General features: G+C 30.0%; 3 protein-coding genes across 5 annotated transcripts; 2 read left to right on the top strand and 1 right to left on the bottom strand.

Annotated features, from left to right (window-relative positions):
• The first annotated feature begins 208 nt into the window (after positions 1-208).
• LOC145762870 (PC-esterase domain-containing protein 1B-like) lies at positions 209-4,460 on the top strand. 3 transcript variants are annotated; one of them, XM_082574716.1, is made up of 6 exons: positions 209-291; positions 666-745; positions 1,109-1,218; positions 1,304-1,426; positions 1,861-1,972; positions 2,691-2,821. In XM_082574716.1, exons 1-6 carry the CDS (start codon positions 210-212, stop codon positions 2,697-2,699), a joined length of 516 nt encoding a protein of 171 aa, XP_082430842.1. In that variant the 5' UTR covers position 209; the 3' UTR covers positions 2,700-2,821. The 3 variants fall into 3 exon arrangements, with proteins under 3 accessions (XP_082430842.1, XP_082430840.1, XP_082430841.1); XM_082574714.1 differs by lacking the exon at positions 2,691-2,821 and adding an exon at positions 2,249-2,524; XM_082574715.1 differs by lacking the exons at positions 209-291; positions 666-745; positions 1,109-1,218; positions 1,304-1,426 and adding exons at positions 3,034-3,197; positions 3,653-3,751; positions 3,874-3,946; positions 4,212-4,460 and having other exon boundaries at positions 1,453-1,972.
• Positions 4,461-5,035: 575 nt separating this feature from the next.
• LOC145741874 (PC-esterase domain-containing protein 1A-like) lies at positions 5,036-8,553 on the top strand. The gene is made up of 11 exons (XM_082559547.1): positions 5,036-5,108; positions 5,430-5,509; positions 5,640-5,746; positions 5,919-6,041; positions 6,254-6,372; positions 6,689-6,851; positions 7,189-7,331; positions 7,566-7,717; positions 8,133-8,219; positions 8,288-8,342; positions 8,432-8,553. The coding sequence occupies exons 1-11, from the start codon at positions 5,036-5,038 to the stop codon at positions 8,551-8,553; spliced, it is 1,224 nt and encodes a 407-aa protein (XP_082415673.1).
• Positions 8,554-10,899: 2,346 nt separating this feature from the next.
• On the bottom strand, positions 10,900-19,771 carry LOC145741864 (uncharacterized; the record flags this gene model as incomplete). Its single annotated transcript, XM_082559536.1, has 10 exons — positions 19,684-19,771; positions 19,246-19,488; positions 18,659-19,000; positions 17,454-18,503; positions 16,827-17,168; positions 16,577-16,705; positions 13,202-13,447; positions 12,748-13,089; positions 11,964-12,581; positions 10,900-11,591 (listed from the first exon to the last, which is right to left on the bottom strand). Coding segments are annotated over exons 1-10 (4,092 nt in total), but the record flags the coding sequence as incomplete, so codon positions are not given.
• Between the last annotated feature and the right edge of the window lie 511 nt (positions 19,772-20,282).

The following is a 20,282-nucleotide window of genomic DNA, read 5'->3' as shown; positions in this document are numbered from 1 at the left end:
TAATAAAATAGTAATAAACATTACATGATGCTTTTTTATATATATAAATAACGAAAAATTAAAAGGTTTTTAAATTTAATTTATGTCAAAAAAGTATTTTATTTGACAACACTATTTGTTTTTGTTTTTTTCTTGTCACGTGACTTTGTTTTGCTGATGCTTCAATGCAGCAAACACGTTTTTATATTTTGCAAAATTAATGCTTTAGAATGACTTTAGAAGCTTATTTTAATTCTAAAAATGCAAAAAAGTTATTGCATAATAAATTTGTGGTGTTTTTAGGAGATTCGGGTAAGTCTGTTATTTATAAATTTTAAAATTAAAAAATAAAAATTATATATATACGTTTTTTTTTGTATATATATATCTTTATTCTCGATGTTGGAAGGTCGAATGTGCGACTTAAACATAGAGTAACATCAGTTATTCCGACCCAGTCTCGAGTTGCCTGTGGTAGTTTGGGATATTATAGAATATATTTGCCTGATAATTATGCTGCTGATTAGGCGCTGGCTCAGCAGGAGTTCATACTGTTTATAACGCCTTACTCAAGGGCGCTACAGCATAAGATCAGTGGTGATTGAACCCACGACCTTATATATGGTGTAGCAAGGTTTCTTACCACTACACCACGTTGCCGGACTGTTTAAATTTAATACTTTTAGTTCAACGATCATGTTACAAAGATTTGGTTCTTTTGCTACAAGAAAATCGAGTTTTATCAAGGAATGAACTTCGAACAAAAGTAATAAATAAATTTTTACTTTACTTTTTACATAACAATTTGTTTAAGCAAATTTGAACCTCGTAAGTTTGTTAATATTTTAATATGATATTCTTTTGCTGACAGCTGTTTTTTATCTGTTGTCAGCCTTTAAATTAGGCTTATAATAGGGTTTTATAAATTGTTTATGTCTACTTACTACAGTTACAAATACCATTACTAATTTAAACAATACAATAAAACAAAAATACATTAAATAAAAAAGACAATAAATAATAAAGAAAAATAATTAAAAAATGCTGTTTTTTTAATAAATTTTTAAGCATATTTTATTTTATCAAGATCTTTATTCATTTTCTGTATATATGTATATTTATTGTAAAGGGTGAAGATAGTTTTCTAAATGATAAAATAATAGAAAGAAGTGAAAAGTTGTCAAATAATAGCTCATATAAGGAAGTAAGAGAATATAAAACTGACCATCATCTAGTAAGGTAAAAAAAATAGGTGTTATAATGTAAGGTTATTTATTAAATATATATATAAATATAATATAATTACATTTTCCATTCACCAAAGATTTTATTTCATAACTCGTATCTACAACAATTATGTTGAATCAGTCTTAGAGGATTTTGAAGACCCTTATCAACCAACCCCAGATGTTGTTATTCTTAATTCCTGTGTATGGGATATAAGCAGGTTAAACACTCTTATTTTAACTTTTAAATTGGATCATATCAGTTAAGCTGTACATTGTGTTAATATTACCTAAAATATATCTGATAAGTAGGAAAGTGTAGAAACTAGGCAGTGTGTGTAAAAATTTTACTTGTAAATTTAAAGTTTAAATCGCCCTATTTAAAAAAAATAAGGCTGTATTATACTAACATTTAGCAATTGCTATTGTTTCATTAGCAAGATTTTTTTATGATTTTTGGGCAATTTTTGGTAATTCTATATATATACTTTTTTTGTATATATTCATTTTTATACTGCCTTAACCTTCAGAATGATCACTAGAGGTTGTGGGTTTGATTTTAACTGCTGGCATAGCATTTTCAAATTAAGTATTTTCTGTACTAGGTGTGGTTTTAAAAGTTAATTAAAGATTGAATTATTGTTGTTTATTTAAGATATTGTTTATCCTGGCAACAAGGGTACCAACAAAAACTAGAAAAATTATGTTCTCGTTTGGACGAGATTTTACCAGTTCAAACTTGTATTATTTGGAGAAATGCTTTACCTGTGAGTTTTTATCTATTATTGTAAAACCACTTTTATATATATATATATATATTTTATCTTCTGCAAAAATTAAAACTAATTTAAAGTAACTTTTTAAATATTTTACAAAAATTAGCAGTTTTTGTAAAACTTGACAACTTTTTTAAAATTCGTTTTAAAGATTTTTGCATGGTATTTAGTTTGCACATTGTAGTGATATCATAGTATAGTTAAAGTATATTAACACTGTAGCCATGTATATATATTAAAATAGATGTTTTAATATATTAAATGCAGCTTGGTGGTCATATCAAAGCAGGCTTGCTTACGGAAAGTAAATATTCGTTAAGAAATCGAACACTGCCAGCTGATATTGTGCTTGCTAATGTTTTGGCTCATGCTGTTGCAACTAAACATAAATATGATGTTGTTGATATGTTTTTTCATTTTATACTTAACCAGGACAGGTTTGGGTTAAAATAAAAAACTTATACTGTTTTAAGGAGAAAAAAAATAGACCTGACCTTAACTTATTTTTTTACTCCCTTCTACTTTGCTAGTAAATGAAGTAATAAATTTTAGAGGTAGTATTTTTTAATATCTTCAATTTATTAACATCTTTTTTATTAATACTAGTTTGTGTAGTGAATTCTTTTTGCTTTACTAACTTTGTAGAATATTTTATATTGACTAATTTTTTGTGTTTTATGTTTTTTTGTTTAAATTGGATTTTTTTTAGTTTAGCTGAAGATGGTTTACACTGGAACGCACAGGCACATCGAAAAATGACAAATATTTTGTTGATTCATATCTCTAAAGCTTGGTTATTAGGTTTACCAGAATATGTTGATATTCAATATTATACCGATGGTAAGTAGACATTCATTTAAACTTTATATTGGAAAATAAACTTAATTGTTAGGTAAAATATATATATGGTAAAGTCAACCATATTTTCTAAAGTAAAAGTCAGTATTATATTGTGCTTGCTCGCTCTTATTATTTTTCTGTGCAATGTAGTTTTATAGATAATATAAATATATTTGTACATTAAGTAAGTTATTTAATTAATTTAAACTTAGATTCTGACACAGCAATGCAAAATAATTTTGATTATCAACAACCTTTGCCTAAGTTTAATTTGTTGGATCAGCAATTTGAAGAAAGATATGGTGGACCTATTCGATCAGCTATCACTATGTTTAAACAACAAAATCCCATTTTTAATCAAATCAATCCTAGACAGGTATATCAATATATTGAAATTATAGTAGTAATGCATATTTGTTAATTCAATATATAAGGTTTACTTATTTTGAAAAATAGTTGAACTATAATATTGTTTTTTTTTTATTTGTTTATTTTCAATGTAAAAAAGCTAACCTCACAACCTATACAAAGTGTAAAATTTGTTACTAACACATTCTTGAGTTACTTTTAAAATTTTTTTTAAAAGCCTTTTTAAAAGCAGTTTAAAAATTTTTGCTTAATATTTTACATGTTTCGGCAAGAGTTTCTATTGTTTAGGATACTTTACTAAAGAGCCTTACAACATTAAATTGGTTGTAATTAAACTTGGTTCTTATGTAGTAAAGCCAAGTGTTTTAATCATTATACTACAACACTTGTTTAACATTATATGTTACCATTAGTTTTTGTAAATTTACTCAAATAAGTAAGTGACTTATATTTTTAATTAAGAATGAAATTTCACAAAATTATAATCATCGCCCGTTTGAAATCTCAAATCCTCTGTGTTTACTTCCAAACCCTATACAATCTACATCACAAAACTTTATTGTAAGTTAACATTTTTCCATTCTGGCTCAAACTTAAGATCCTATTGATTTAAAAATTATTTTTGAGTACCAGTTTTTATTCTGTATATTTGGCATAGTTAAAAGTTATTTTTTTAAATGTAGGTTGATCCAATCCCCCAACTAAGTGAATTTTCCCAGCTGACACCTTTGTTAAATCTACAATTTCATAATTATGGTAAAAATTTTATTACTTTATTTATATTTTAATTTAAAGTTTTACAATTGTGCAAATATATTTAATTTCCACTGCTGCTGTAATACAGCATGTAAGCAGTTGAAATCGAACTCAGGGCCTTATGTAGTATAGATATTAGAATGGTATTGGTCTGGTAGTACTTTCTTATTTTTATTAAATAAATTAACTAGTCAGCAAAACACCATTAAATATAGAAATTTTTTTTAAATTTTAACAGTTTAAATTTTATGTTTTAATTCTTTAGATTCTTATCCCTTACGTGAAGGTTATTACGAGAGTAGTGACCAATTTGTGGCAAGACTACCACGCCACCAGCGAAATCAATACAATCCTTACCCAAATACTAATCCTTATCGAAATCAAAATAAATTTAACTAAAAAATTTTGCTGATTTTAAAAATATTAATTTGCTGATTAAATTTAATGTAAATATTTCGCTTATTTTTTTCTTTTTGTGCATTGAAATTTATTTTTATTTAGATTACTTTTTGTGTTAAATTCAGTGCTTTTTTTTTAAGTGTTCTTTTTTGCAATATTTTTGGTTCCTTATTTTTTATTATTTGGTTATCTTATAAAGTTGCTATATAAAATGCAATGTTTTATAAATTACACAAGTATGTTTGTAACAATTAAGTGTTCCTTTATTTTTTGGTGTTACTTTATAGTGTCAATTTAATTTTGTGTTATTCAATTTTTTTTATTTACTATTATTCAAAAGAATGTATCTAACAACAAAATAATTGTACTTTGTAAACCTTATTTATTAACTGCTGTTACCTTAATAACTTATAAAAAAAAGAATGTATTTGTCAGTGTGTTTTAAAACAATTTACTTCAACTAACTAAACTTTTTGCCTCATATATTAACTGTACTTCAATATTAAATTATTTTAACTGTGAAAAAAGTATCAATTGTGAAATTATAAGTCTTACCTTTAATTTAAATCCAGTGTTTGTTATGTTATGTACATCAATTCTTTTTTTCAATATTTTTTCCAACTAACACTAATCTTTGTTCATTCAGAGTTATGTTTTTATTTTAATATATTATAAGATAAAAAAGGTAAAATGGGTATTTTTTCAAGTGATCACGCAAAGAAACTTTTGCACAACAAATTTATTGTCATGTTAGGAGATTCAGGTAATTAGTTGGTAATATTGAATAAGTTGAAACAAAAATAATTACAATTTAAATTTATTTTTAACAATTTTCTGTTTATAAACTTCATGTTTTTGCATAAAAATGGTTTTAAATTTCTTTAGAGATGATTTTTTAATAAATTTAGTTTATAATACAATTTACTTTTTAAGGTTTAAAGCTTGTAAAATTTAGTTTTTTTTTATTTGCCGACATTTTTAAAAAGAGAACTGTTACGTATAAAAATATCTATTGGTTAGACCTACTCTATTTAAACTTATATATTTTTATAGTTGAACTAGCAGCAAGTGTTTATTAATTTAGTTCAAAGATCATGTTACAAAGATTTAGTTCTTTTATTACAAGAAACAAGAGTTATGACTAATGGAGAATTAAGAAAAAAGGTGCAACATATTCTTGATAAATCTATACTTGTTTAAATTGTTTTTATTTAAATGTTAAATTTATGACTGTTAAAGAAATCTTAATAAAAATCAAAGTTTTTTTTTATTAACTGGCCTTTAACTCTCTAAGGGTGAAGATAGTTTTTACAATGATACATTAGTAGAAAGAAGTCCACTTACAAATGGAACAGGGTATAGAGAGGTTAGGGAATTCAAAAGCAGTCATACTCTTGTTAGGTAAACAGCTCCTACAATATATGTACGTGTTTGCAAATGATTTCATTAAAGTTTTGTTTTGATTTTATAAATAAATTAAGATTAATTTTGTAAAAAAGATTTTTTGAGCCTTATGTTTAACTTCAAAATTATTAATTGTTGTACAAATACAATAATAACATTTGTGTTTTAGGTTTTATTTTGTCACTCGAATATACAGTGATTACATGGAGTCAGTGTTCAAGGATTTTTCTGACCCAAAACAACCTGTTCCTGATATTGTTGTGATTAATTCATGTCTTTGGGACATCACAAGGTTAGATTTTTAATTTTTAACATTTTTTTGTATTTCTCATTTTAAATGCCTATTTTAAATGCTATTTATTAACTATAGTTCGATTAATATATTTTTGATTTCATTAATATTTAATAAACTATCATCACAAAAAAATGTGAAATTATGTTAATAAAAATGTGAAATTATGTTTCTTTGTTTTCCTAAATATTGTCATAAATTTGAATTACAAGGTACGGTAAAACAAACTGGCAAAATATGTATCAAAGAAAACTTGAAAAGTTTTGTTGTCGTCTTGATGATTTGATTCCTGTTGAAACTTGTGTAATATGGAGAACCACTTTGCCAGTAAGTCAAATCTTTAGTTAATATAAGGGCTTAGTTTAATATCTTATTTTTTAACTATGTGTCTTCAATATACAAAATTTTTAAAACAAATTTTTAACTACATAAATTTTATATTGATATTAACTTTTTTTGTAGCAGTTATTGTATAGTTTTGTTAAAAAAATGTCATGGTTTTATAGCCTTATATATTACACAAGTAATACTTTTTAGTTTAAAGTTATTTAACATTTACTTTCCTAACTGTAAACTAATTTTTTTATTATTAATACATTAGGTATTTTAATTCACATTTTATGATATCTTTTAAATATTTCAGGTAGATGTAAGCATAAAAGGAGGATTTCTAACAGCAGAAGTTGCTAATAGAAACAAGACGTTGTTGGTGGATGTTTATTTAGCAAACCATCTTGCCCATGCAGTTGTAACTAAACATAAATATGATGTAATTGACATGCATTATCTGTTTACAGAGCAACAAAGAAGGTAATTTACACTATTTCTGTTATTTTGTTCTACCAGATACCAGTTTTATAAATTTTCTGAGTGTACTTACTACTTTTGTTTTTATCACAAGAAAAAAAAAATCAATTTTGACGTAAAATTAAATTTTTTTCTAAAGTAAATAATAAATTAAATATTTTGCCCTGTTTCATAATTCTACTTGTCTCTAAAATGATGTTTCTACAACATTCTATGATTTTTTTGGCAGCGTAGATAACCAATTTTTAAAGTTTTTATAAATTTTTTTTGCTGAATAATGTTATTATAAATTTTATTAAAACACAAACTTTTGTTTTTCTTTGGATATTTTTCAAATCAGACGAGCTAATGATGGAGTACATTGGAATAAATGGGCACACAGGAGAATGACAAATATTTTGTTAACTCATGTTTCTAAAGCTTGGGGATTGGGTGTACCTACCCATCCTAACTTTGTTGAAGAAACAGATTTTGCTTTGAAAGGTTAGTCTGTAGTTGCTTGTACTAAAAATTAAGATTTTAAGTCTAAACCCTAATTTATTCTAAGTTAAAAAAAGCGTATGGTTTAAACTCTTTTTTTTGTGCTATAATAATTTCTTTTTTCTAAATTTGAATTTTATGTAAGCCTATATATTTTTTGTTAAATTTTTTAGTAAATTTTTGTTAAAAATGCTGTTCAAACCGTTTTTTTTTTTATAAAACTTATCATTTTTGTAGATATAAGTATGAATACTACAGATGTGCTAATACATGCTTATGATAATAACAATAACGAAAACAACAAACCAAATAAAAATCGGTTTGATGAAATGTTTAGAGGATATGAAGATATTTACGGAAAACCCAAGGCACAAAATAATTACTCTAATGTAAGTATATGATTTGTTATATTATATTTTTAAGCATTTCTAACAAATTTATTTTGTATTTAGTTTAAGAAAGGCTGTCTTCACATTATATTCTTAAGTTACCCCACCCAATTTTTCAAGTTGCATTTGTTAAAATTATGTGTTTTAACACTATTTAAAAGCCGGCATACTACCCACTTACTTTTTTTAGGCTAACTTTTTTTGAGCTAACTTTTTACCTCAAGCTGGTACGATTCAGTTTGACATTTATTAGAACATTTCTTACATTTTTTCATATAATATTTTCAGTGTGTTAATAAACATACATTTGCTTAAAGTATTTAAGAAGCCTAAATACTTTTAGATTCAAAATCATTAACAATATTTAAGTCAGATGTTTATTTAGAAAAGTCTTTATTTATTTTTTTTATTTTAGAATTACAGTTCTCATCGATATGACTTGACCAGCATTCAAACTTCTGCAAAAATGTCGTTCAATTATCAGCAATCTTCTACAAGAAATGTAATATAAGTTATAGTGGTACATACTATATAATGTAAAACAAAAATTAATATTTAAATATTTTTCAGGAATACCAATTTTCATTTGGTAACAACCATTTCAAATTTAATCAAGTGAATTATGGTAATATTATTTTTTTATTTTGTTGTTAAACATTTATTTACCTATGCCTAATATAAATATGTTTTACTGTTATACTATTAATTAAATAGATTCAGATCAGCATAACTATTACAATCATGATACCCAACGATATTCTAGAAAAGTTCAGAACGATAGAAATAAAAGATTTCAACCTTACTCTGGTAACAGACGTCGACGTCATAATTATTAATTGTTTCGTCTAGAATAACATCAAGATATTACTATGAAGACACTACAATATATGTCTTGAAATTTATGGAGACCTTTCTTATGTGTTGATATTGATTAGAAATGTTGCTTTACAGCATTAAGTTTACAAGTGTTTCTTTTTTGTTTTGTTTATTTTTTAATAAATTTCGTTCAAATAAAAAAAACTTTAAGTCTTCTGAATTAAAGGTAAGTATTTGGGAAAAAGACCATAAACTTTGATATTTCATGTAGTAATTCGTTTAAGGGATATAAGTTTTATTATTTAAATCTTATTATTAATTAATATTTAAGTAACTTTAATAGTTTGGTATTAACTGACCTTTTTAAGGCAAAACTATAGTTTTCAAAAACTTTTACCAAATTGGGTTGGTAAGTTTGGGTTAAAGTTTCCTCAGCACTATATTTTTAATAGAATAATATTTGGGTAAACATAAGTTTATAAAAAAACACTAAAGTTTTATGCAAAAATCATTTATTTTATAGCGCAATAATTTGTCGCTAAAACAACACAGACATAAATATGCAAAAATGAGGTTTATTTCGCTGAAGAGATTATTCGTTGACAGCGTTTATAGTATTTTTTGTGATTTTATGTTTTTATAATAAAAAGAAAGAACTAGATTTATTTGATAAATAAAATATGGTTCGAAATTATTTGATTATTTTTAACATGAATTTTTATAAATAAAAAAAGATATGCATAAACATTAACTAAGAATATTACATATCTTTGAATAAACAAACAAGCATTTATATATATTATACACACAAAAACTAATATTTAACGCAGTTTTAAGTTGTTTATATCAGGATATAGATTATACCAAATTTTAAATTCCTAAAATTGATTTTTGATTTAAATTAAATAAACAAGCATTTAAATATAATAAACAATTGAAACTTATTTTTCAAATATGTTTTTTAACTACTTATATTTTAAAATACATCATATCAAATTTTTAATGCTTAATATCGGACTTTAACTTTTAATCAACAAACAAGCATTTAAATATAATAAACAAACAAGAATTAATTTTTATTTCATTTTCAAGTTATAAATATTATAACATATAACTGACCAAAATTTAAAAACCTAATAACAATCATTAAATTTAAATAAACAAACACCTATTTATTAGTAATTAGTGTCAAAAATTAAAATTTTAATTTATTTTTGAGCTACTAATATCATAATATACAATTGACAAAAATTTCAAAAATTAACAACAACCTTTAAATTTAAATAAACAAACACTTATTAATTAGTATTTAGTGATTAAAAATTAAAATTTTAATTCAGTTTTGAGTTACTAATATCATGATATACAATTGACCAAGATTTGAAAAATCAATAACAACCTTTAAATTTTAATAAAGAAACACCCTTTAATGAGTAATTAGTGATAAAAATTAAAATTTTAATTCAGTTTTGAGTTACTAATATCATGATATACAATTGACCAAGATTTGAAAAATTAATAACAACCTTTAAATTTTAATAAAGAAACACCTATTAATTAGTAATTAGTGATAAAAATTAAAATTTTAATTCATTTTTGAGTTACTGATATCATGATATAAAATTGACCAAAATTTAAAAAATAAATAACAAACTTTAAATTTTAATAAATAAACACTTATTAATTAGTAATTAGTGATAATTAAATGTTGTAAATAGGAGAATGAAGACATAATCTGATAATAAACAACATACTAAAATTTCAGATTTTTAAATGCTAAAAAACTAAAGATATCTTCTTTCAAAATTGGGACTAGAAAGAATAAAAATAATAATAATAAAAACAATAATAATAATAATAATAATAATAAGTATAATGACAATAACAATATGTTTCGAAATCTAAGATTTCGAACCATAATAAAAAAATAGAAAACAATTTCGCAACAATAATAATACCCTACTAAAAAGGATTGGCAAGTATCACAATGTCACAAAAAAGGGCAGGTAGAGTAGTCATGTTGGCAATATAAATTAAAGTGTTCGATCTAACTCCTTAACCGTACAGAGTTGAGAATTGGTCAACTGCTGGCGCTTGGTTTTGAAGGAAGAAAAAGAAGTACAACAATAAGTTGGAGTCGGTTCCACTTGATGAGTTGTTTAACAAAAGAAGAGGAAGGATGCTTTCAAGACCTAGAACGAAAAACTTTGATTAGTAAATTGGAAAAATATTGACGCAAACTTGTTGGATTACATGTTAAACGATTTATAATATTACTGTTTTATATTTATTTATGTAGTTAAAATGTTTAAATGACAAAATATATGAAGATATTTACCTCCACTTTGTACTGGAGCTCCTGTAATTGGATCGATTGTGCTACCGCCAAGCCCACCGCTCAAGAGAAGGATTGGGAGAAGATCAGTCAAGCTGCTGCTGCCGCTATCACCGCCAAGTAACAAAAGTGGAATGATTGATTCAAGTCCTCCTAGACCACCGCTTACTGGAAGGCCGGTTTGTGGGTCAATGGTTTGTTGGCCACCAAGTCCTCCGCTCAAAAGGAGAAGGGGAAGAAGGTCAGTAATACTGTCACTGCCAGTGCTGTTGGATCCTCCCAAAAGAAGGAGTGGGAGAATGCTGCTAAGACCACCAGCACCGCCGGCACCGCCAAGTCCGCCGCTCAAGAGAAGGATTGGGAGAAGATCAGTCAAGCTGCTGCTGCCGCTATCACCACCGAGTAACAGAAGTGGGAGGATTGATTCGAGTCCTCCGAGTCCACCGCTAACTGGGAGTCCGGTTTGTGGGTCAATGGTTTGTTGGCCACCAAGTCCTCCGCCCAAAAGGAGAAGGGGAAGAAGATCAGTAAGACTGTCACTGCCAGTGCTGTTGGATCCTCCTAAAAGTAGGAGTGGGAGAATGCTGCTAAGATCACCAGCACCGCCGGCACCACCGAGTCCGCCGCTCAAGAGAAGGATTGGAAGAAGATCAGTCAAGCTGCTGCTGTCGCTATCACCACCGAGTAACAAAAGTGGGAGGATTGATTCAAGACCATTGCTAACTGGAAGTCCTGTTTGTGGGTCGATTGCTTGTTGGCCACCAAGTCCTCCGCTCAAAAGGAGAAGGGGAAGAAGGTCAGTAAGACTGTCACTACCAGTGCTGTTGGATCCTCCTAAAAGAAGAAGTGGAAGAATGCTGCTAAGACCACCAGCACCGCCGGCACCGCCAAGTCCACCGCTCAAGAGAAGGATTGGGAGAAGATCAGTCAAGCTGCTGCTGCCGCTATCACCACCGAGTAACAGAAGTGGGAGGATTGATTCGAGTCCTCCGAGTCCACCGCTTACTGGAAGGCCGGTTTGTGGGTCAATGGTTTGTTGGCCACCAAGTCCTCCGCTCAAAAGGAGAAGGGGAAGAAGGTCAGTAAGACTGTCACTACCAGTGCTGTTGGATCCTCCCAAAAGAAGGAGTGGGAGAATGCTGCTAAGACCACCAGAACCGCCGGCACCGCCAAGTCCGCCGCTCAAGAGAAGGATTGGGAGAAGGTCGGTCATGCTGCTGCTGCTATCACCACCAAGTAACAGAAGTGGAAGGATAGATTCAAGTCCCCCGAGTCCACCGCTAACTGGAAGTCCGGTTTGTGGGTCAATGGTTTGTTGGCCACCAAGTCCTCCGCTCAAAAGAAGAATTGGGAGAAGATCACTAATGCTGCTGCTGTCGTCATTTAAAAGGGTGAAAAGAATCAAAGGATTTCCCAAAGCACCTCCTGATTGAACTGGAGCTGATGGATCAGCAAAGCCACCTCCCAAATTTGTTCCTTGAGACAAGAGAGATAACAATAACAAGTTGCTGCTGCCATCAGAAGAGCTATCACCGAGCAAAGAGAACAGAAGGAAGGGGTTGCTAAGTGGGTTAGCTCCGACTCCAGCACCAGGTTGTTGGGATGACATCAAAGAGATCAACAAGAAAAGGAGGGTATTGTCATCAGTTGAGTCGGAACCTCGAAGAGCAAGAGAAACGAAGACAAGGGATGTTGGGTCGAAAGCAGATGATGCTGAAATAAATAGAATATTTTTATTGCCATGTAGAAAATTAAGGTACTTTATCAGTTTTAAAATTATAAACTTCTAAAATTACAAATATGTTACAGTTAAACTATCAATGTTTGGTTAAATTTAAATGTTTTGTTGTATCTATTTAAAAATTTAAAGTAAACTTACAAGCTCGGGCCAATGGGGCGTCAATTTCGTATTCGAAGTTTTGGGTGAATTTAGCAACAAATTCGTCACTGTTCATTCCAACACGTTCGAAGTCCAAAGCCTTGAAGATACCGTCAATTTCTTCAACCATTCCCTTGAATTTCTCGATGGCAACTTCCTTGGGGATCTGAGCCAAGAGATTGGCCAAGTTGTGTCCGCATTGCCTTTGTGGGACAATGTTGGCTTTCTTTCGGAGGAGTTCTTTTTGGCTAAAGGCGTTGGTTGCGTTGATCAACCAGTCGAATTTTTGTTCGACTTCATCACAGATCAAATCTCCTTCACAGTCAGATGAATAATAGCAATCTAAAGGACAAAGACAATGTTTTAGTAAATTCTATAGTTTTTTTGACTGTACATAATACATTTACACGAAGACGTTATATTTGAATTTCAGTAAATTGTTAAAGTTGTTTACTTTTTCCTGTTGGGATGTTGACTGGGTCTTCAAGAATGTGTCGTTGTTTAGTTTCAAGTTGGAAGGAAAGCTCGGCCAATGACTGGATTTGTTCTTCGGTTAATTCTTGTCCTTTGGTTGGATTTTCTTGTGCTGCGGCCAGTTCTTGGAGCTGACGGATCGCAGTTTCACTGATAGCATGTACGGCAACAAGGCCAGAAAGAATGGCAATAATGATTGAAAACTTCATTGTCTTTTGTATTTTACCTTTTGCAAAATAAAAGTTTGTTTTAAGAACATGTTGAAGCTACCTACAAAATACTTTTTAAAAACATTAGCTATTTCTATAATTTATTTTACTTAGACAAGATTTTCACATTTCGTAATACTTAGAAACTTTAACTTTCAAGCAAACTAAAACAATATTTAAAATATTATTTATTTACCTTGTTTGAATTGCTACTGTAAATGTTACTGAACAATGAATGATGTATTCCTGTTGCTGGCCTGCCTTTTTATACCCAGTTTGTGATTCGGCCTGGGGCCATAGTCGGATGATTAGAAGTTTCTGTGTCACTCAATCAAAAGTGGGCGACAATTTTATTCTCTTGCTCGTCGTTTTATTATTATTTTAAATCATGCATGGCATCTAATTGAACAAAGGATTTTCGTCGGCACTGAGAGAAAGTTGCTTTGAATTTTAAACCCTTTAATTACCGTACCGCGAATTGCAGGTTCATTTCAATTTTAAGCAGTTCCGATTGCATGGTTCCGATTGCATTGTTAGCATTGTTAGTTGCATTGTTAGTTAGCTGCATTGCATTGTTAGTTCCGATTGCATTGCATGGTTAACATAAACACTAATTTATTTATTAAAATTAAGTTTTTTTTTACTATTTTATTTATTTTTTTAAATTTTTTGCGCATTAATGAAGGTAAATATAAATTTACAATAAATATTACAATAACGCGACGGGAAAAAATGACAAGATTAATTTTATGATTTAAAACATGCCATGAATATTCGTGTTTACATGAATTTATAATGTATGTTATGGCATGGTCACCAAACCTTACTGAAGGATTATAATATAGAAATTGGAATTTAATGTGAACAATTGCAAAAATGTTGTGGGTTTTGGTTAATTGTAATATATATAAGTTTTTTTTGTTAAAATCATATATTTTAAATTCACGTGCGTACAATTATAGTTTAAATATAACTCATCTTGAGACTATTGTCAAAATAGTTGAAAGCAAAATGCGCATATAGCTTTCTTAGTAAATAAAATGTACATTATTTTTAACATGTTATTATCGCATTTTAATTGTTAAATATTAAAATGTGCAATTTTTTTAATATAAGTTATACATTGTAAGACTTGTAAATTCATTTTGTATTTTTTGTTATATGTTATTGTCTCAAGGTAATTATACCTATTCGCGACGAATCGTATTGTTCTATTGTTTTGATCAAATCGTCTATTAGAAATATAGTAAAAGCGACTTTAATTGCCCGACAACGAGTCTTCTATTTTAAGAATGTTCGTTCTAATCTTCTATTGAGAACAAAGAACTATTTTACGCGAATTATTTTAAACAATTAAAATTCAGTCGGATAAAAATAGTTACAGAAGGTAATGTTCTAACTCTTTGCAGTTACATTTATTTGTGAGTAACATGTTTTTAAAAGTTTATGTTTAAAATAGATATTTTTGTAAACAAAATTACCTACTTTATAGATAAAATAAAAAGACATTGCATATGGTTAACTAACACAAAATGTTTGCAATTTTGTCGATTTGTCGATTCGCTTGTAGTAAAAAAAGTTGTCGATTCGCTTGTAGTAAAACTAAAAATAAAAATGTTATCAATTTTAGGGCGGGGGCTTTAAACAATTATTCACGAATAAAAAGGGTAATAAACCTTTCCAAATTTCCCAAAAACTTATTTTAACGATTTGAATTGCGGGTCTAACATTTTTAACACATGTTTTTTGGCACTTGTTCACTTAGTTATCTCGTCAATCTTGTTCTTTTTTAGGTTTATTATTTTACGACTTTGAACGATTAAAACAACGAAAAAAAAGCATGTGAAATATTGCTACAGTAACTAAAATTTTAAATAGCATTCAAACCGTTTGCAAAAGTTAAATTTTAATATACCAAGGACTAACTGCACTATTTAAAATTCAAAAATTTTTTTGTTTAAATTAGGTCTTGACGGTTAAATCCTTTAAAAATCTTTTAGGGCAAACATAAAGAACCAATTTCTTAGAATTTTATATTTAAAATATTTCGTATATATTTCTAAACTATAAAACTTATACATTGGTTAACTGCGTATTATTATATATTCTTTGGTCAAACATATTCGACTTTTGTTATTTTTAAAGGATTTTTGTTAATATTTATAACCACTAGATGATGTTAAAGAGTAAAATAAACACTCCACTACCTTTTTTTATGTATCTTTACACTTGCCCTGAATGTTAAGGAACCCAAATTAAACAAAACCAGACTGTTTGCTTAACAAAAGTTTTTACAATTTATCGCGACTTATGCAGGTGGGATCGAACCCAAGAGTTTATGTAGCAAAGCCAAGTGTATTAACAACTTTACAACCATTAACCAAAAGCATTTCACTTTTATACCACTTTTTTATAACTGTCATTTTTCCTAATATTCGGGCTTAAGAAATAAAGCATTTAGTTTACAAATTTTTAGGTTATCAAAAAACCTTTTTTTAATAAATGTTTATCTGGCAAATTTATTATAAATAGGCGCGCAATACTTTTTAGTAGAACATGTTATAATATTCTTAAACTTCTAAAAATTAATGTTTAATGTGTTTAAACGGGTTCATATAATTAGAAATGATAAAAATATTATCTTCAAATATGACTTTGAATTTATAAAAAAAAACAATTAAAATAAAATTGTAAATCAAATAGCGACATAAACATTATGTAGACTTGTTAAAGTTGGATTTTATATCAAGTTAACATCAACACTCTGGGGCAAACATTTTTTATCCTCAGAGATTTTAGTTAGGTTAAAAAATTCCAATTGCTTTGTCATGTAACGTATTTATTATCATCACAATGACGTTATCGAAATGCAAGAAAATAAAAAAAGTTGGCACATTAAAATCATATGGCGCAACTGAAATGTAAGTTTTTTTTAAGATTTTTTAATGCAGTGTTATTTAATAAAAAAAGAAACAAAAACGATTTCACAAAGTAAACAATTCTGAATAAATAGCAACGAAAGTTTAGGTTGTGAAACCGAAAACTTAAGAGGTCCGCGTCGTTGATTCAAAGAAGAAATTTTAAACTAAAAATATCACTTTAAATATTTAAAAAAATCGAAATAAATAAAAGGATCTTCGCTTAACCATAAATTTGTTGAAATTGATCAACTGGAGGCTGGCTCTGAAGAAATAGGAAGAAGTACAAAAGAAGATTTGAGTTTGTACCACTTGATGAGTTGTTTAGGAGAAGGATCGGCAAAATGCTCTCTATACCTAAAAAAATTAAAAATTTATTTACAATCAAGAAATAATTACTTTTAATAGACCTAATCAGCATTATCTGTAAGGTAAAATTTACTATGTACAGTTTACATTCTATCAAACAAATATATACCTCCAAGTCCACCAGCTCCACCGGCACCACCACCGAGACCTCCTCCGCTAAGGAGAAGAATTGGAAGAAGATCAGTTATGCTGCTGCTGCTGCTGCTGCTGCTGCTGCTACTACTATCACTTTGAGACAGTAATAATAAAGGAAGAATTGATTCTATGCCTCCGGCTCCACCCCCGATTTGTTCACCAGTAACGGGATCATATGTTACTTGGCCACCTAATCCACCCCCGCTAAGAAGGAGAAGTGGTAACAAGTCGGTAATACTGGTGTTGTTTTGACCCAAAAGTAGTAAAGGAAGAATAGAAGAAATGCCTCCAGCTCCACCAGCACCACCACCAAGACCTCCCCCGCTAAGGAGAAGAAGTGGAAGAAGATCAGTTATGCTGCTGCTGCTGCTGCTGCTGCTACTACTATCACTTTGAGACAGTAATAATAAAGGAAGAATTGATTCTATGCCTCCGGCTCCACCCCCGATTTGTTCACCAGTAACGGGATCATATGTTACTTGGCCACCTAATCCACCCCCGCTAAGAAGGAGAAGTGGTAACAAGTCGGTAATACCGGTGTTGTTTTGACCCAAAAGTAGTAAAGGAAGAATAGAAGAAATGCCTCCAGCTCCACCGGCACCACCACCAAGACCTCCCCCGCTAAGGAGAAGAAGTGGAAGAAGATCAGTTATGCTGCTACTGCTGCTGCTGCTACTATCACTTTGAGACAGTAATAATAATGGAAGAATTGATTCTATGCCTCCGGCTCCACCACTAATTGGTGCACCGGTAACGGGATCATATGTTACCGGACCTCCTAATCCACCTCCGCTAAGAAGGAGAAGTGGTAACAAGTCGGTAATACTTGTGTTGTTTTGACCCAAAAGTAGTAAAGGAAGAATAGAAGAAATGCCTCCAGCTCCACCAGCACCACCACCAAGACCTCCTCCGCTAAGGAGAAGAAGTGGAAGAAGATCAGTTATGCTGCTGCTGCTGCTGCTGCTACTATCACTTTGAGACAGTAATAATAATGGAAGAATTGATTCTATGCCTCCGGCTCCACCACTAATTGGTGCACCGGTAACGGGATCATATGTTACCGGACCTCCTAATCCACCTCCGCTAAGAAGGAGAAGTGGTAACAAGTCGGTAATACTGGTGTTGTTTTGACCCAAAAGTAGTAAAGGAAGAATAGAAGAAATGCCTCCAGCTCCACTGGCACCACCACCAAGACCTCCTCCGCTAAGGAGAAGGAGTGGAAGAAGATCAGTTATGCTGCTGCTGCTGCTGCTACCACTATCGTTATTGCCCAACAAAGTTAAAAGAATTAAAGGATTTGAAAGACCACCGCCTGCTGGAACTGGAGCATTGGGATCGGTCACTCCCAGGTTGGTGCCTTGAGACAGGATTGAGAGTAACAGTAAGTTGTTTGATGAACTAGAACTACTTGCATCATTGCCAAGCAACGAAAACAGGATAAATGGATTGCTCAAAATACCACCTCCAAATCCCGCTTGAGGAAGAACTTCAGGTTGACCGGGGAAACCTGCAGACTGTTGGGACATCAACGAGATTATTAAAAGAAGCAGGGTGTTCTCGTCAAGGTTTCCATCTCCGTTTCCACGAAGAGCAAGCGACAAAAATACAATCGAGCTAAGGTCGGGACCGGCGCCAAAACCTCCTGTTGTTGCTAAAAAAAAGGAAACATTATTAGATGCTGGAACTACAAATTATAAAAAAATCGGGCTTTAGAATTAAAAAAAAACACAAATTAAACGCTTATTTGTATATTTTTGTTAGTCAAATAATTGCAAAATTTGGTAGACTTAAGAGTAAATAACTTACTTATTCTGGCCAGTGGGGCATCAAGTCGGTGCTCGAATGTATCCTCAAATTTAGCGGATAAAGCTTCAATGTGGATTCCAGTTCGTTCCAGATCCAAGGCTTCGAAGATTCCGTCGATCTCGTGCATCATACTTGTGAACTTCTCAAGTACAACTTCTTTTGGGATTTGAGCTATAACGTTGGCCAAATTGTAACCGCATTGCTTTTGTGTTCCGATGTTGGCCTTCTTTCGGAGGACCTGTTCTTCGCTGAATGCGTTGGTGGCGTTCAACAAGTGGTTAAGATTTGAGTTGACATCGTCGCAAATCAAATCCCCGCTGCAATCAGATGAGTAGAAGCAATCTAAATAAAAAAAAAACATTGGTCATATATTTATTTATATAAAACATGTTTAAGGAAGGGTATGTTGTATATCTAAAAATGAGGTAAGAAGTGCTTTTGGGATAAAATATTATATTTCTGCATATCAAAAGCTACCTTAAAACGTAATATATTCCTATATAGTATTAATATTTCTTTTTAAGATTAACTGCAAAGTTAATATAAAGGTCAACGGCTGCAAAAACAAAATAATTCTTATCACTTACTTTTTCCGGTTGGGATATTAACTGGATCTTCATAAAGATGGTGTTTTTGGTTTTCGAGTTTGTAGGTTAGTTCGGCCAAAGATTGAATTTGATCTTCGGTCAATTTAACTTTCTCTTGTGGCTGTGTTTCTTGTGCCGCTGCCAATTTTTGGAGCTCCAGAATTTGTGATTCAGTCAAAGCATTGATGCTTGCAATGCAGCATAGGATGCAAAATATCGTCGGAAAATTCATGGTGTCGACAGCTAAATAAAAAGATAAATGACGTTAAAAAACAATATAAAATCTATATCATATATTAAAAAGCATTTGAAAATTAATTGAAGTAATTTCAATGAGTATTAGATCATCAAATATTCAACACTTTTAATAAATTTAAAATCTTGTTTTTTAAAAGTTTAAATTAAACAACTCGTTTGAGGTTTAAACACTTCACTTACTGTGCTTCAACGGCTCCCAATTCGTTTGACTTGGTGCGCTAATATCACTTGATATGATTTTCTGGACAGAGCCTCCCTTTTTATGCATAAATTTGCGTAGCCGGAGGCCCTGGTTCCATTACAAGTAACAGGGTTTGGCCTTGAATCCCTTTTTTGCCGAAGTAATTATTTTAGATTTTAAGAAAAATGTATCGTAAATTAGGCCAAATTCGAGTAGTAGGTTAATTAAACAAACTTCTGTGAGGAATTCTGTTGGCAAATATTTTTTTTTTTTAAATAAAAACACGTTTTTTTTCGTAAATTTAGGGGGTAACACTAACCAGTTAAAACTAATTTTATAACTAAAAATGTAACTAAAATTTTATTAAATTTTTTTTTGAAAATTATTGCAAATATTTATTTTATGATAGCATTTATTTTGTATTTAAAATTCTTAATTGTGTTAATAAATATTTAAATTTAAGTGAAGACTATTTAGAAAATAGTATTACAAAAAAAACAATTTGTTTTCCTAATGGTTTATTCTCAAAATAGTGATGATTATCAAATGCGTTAATAAAGAAGGTAATTGTAAGTTTGTGCTTTACGTTATGCTTGGT

This window comes from Corella eumyota, chromosome 1, assembly GCF_963082875.1.
Source record: "Corella eumyota chromosome 1, kaCorEumy4.1, whole genome shotgun sequence".
Lineage (NCBI taxonomy): Eukaryota > Metazoa > Chordata > Ascidiacea > Phlebobranchia > Corellidae > Corella > Corella eumyota.
Note: the sequence above shows the minus strand (reverse complement) of the source record. Positions and strands in the feature narration are given on the sequence as shown.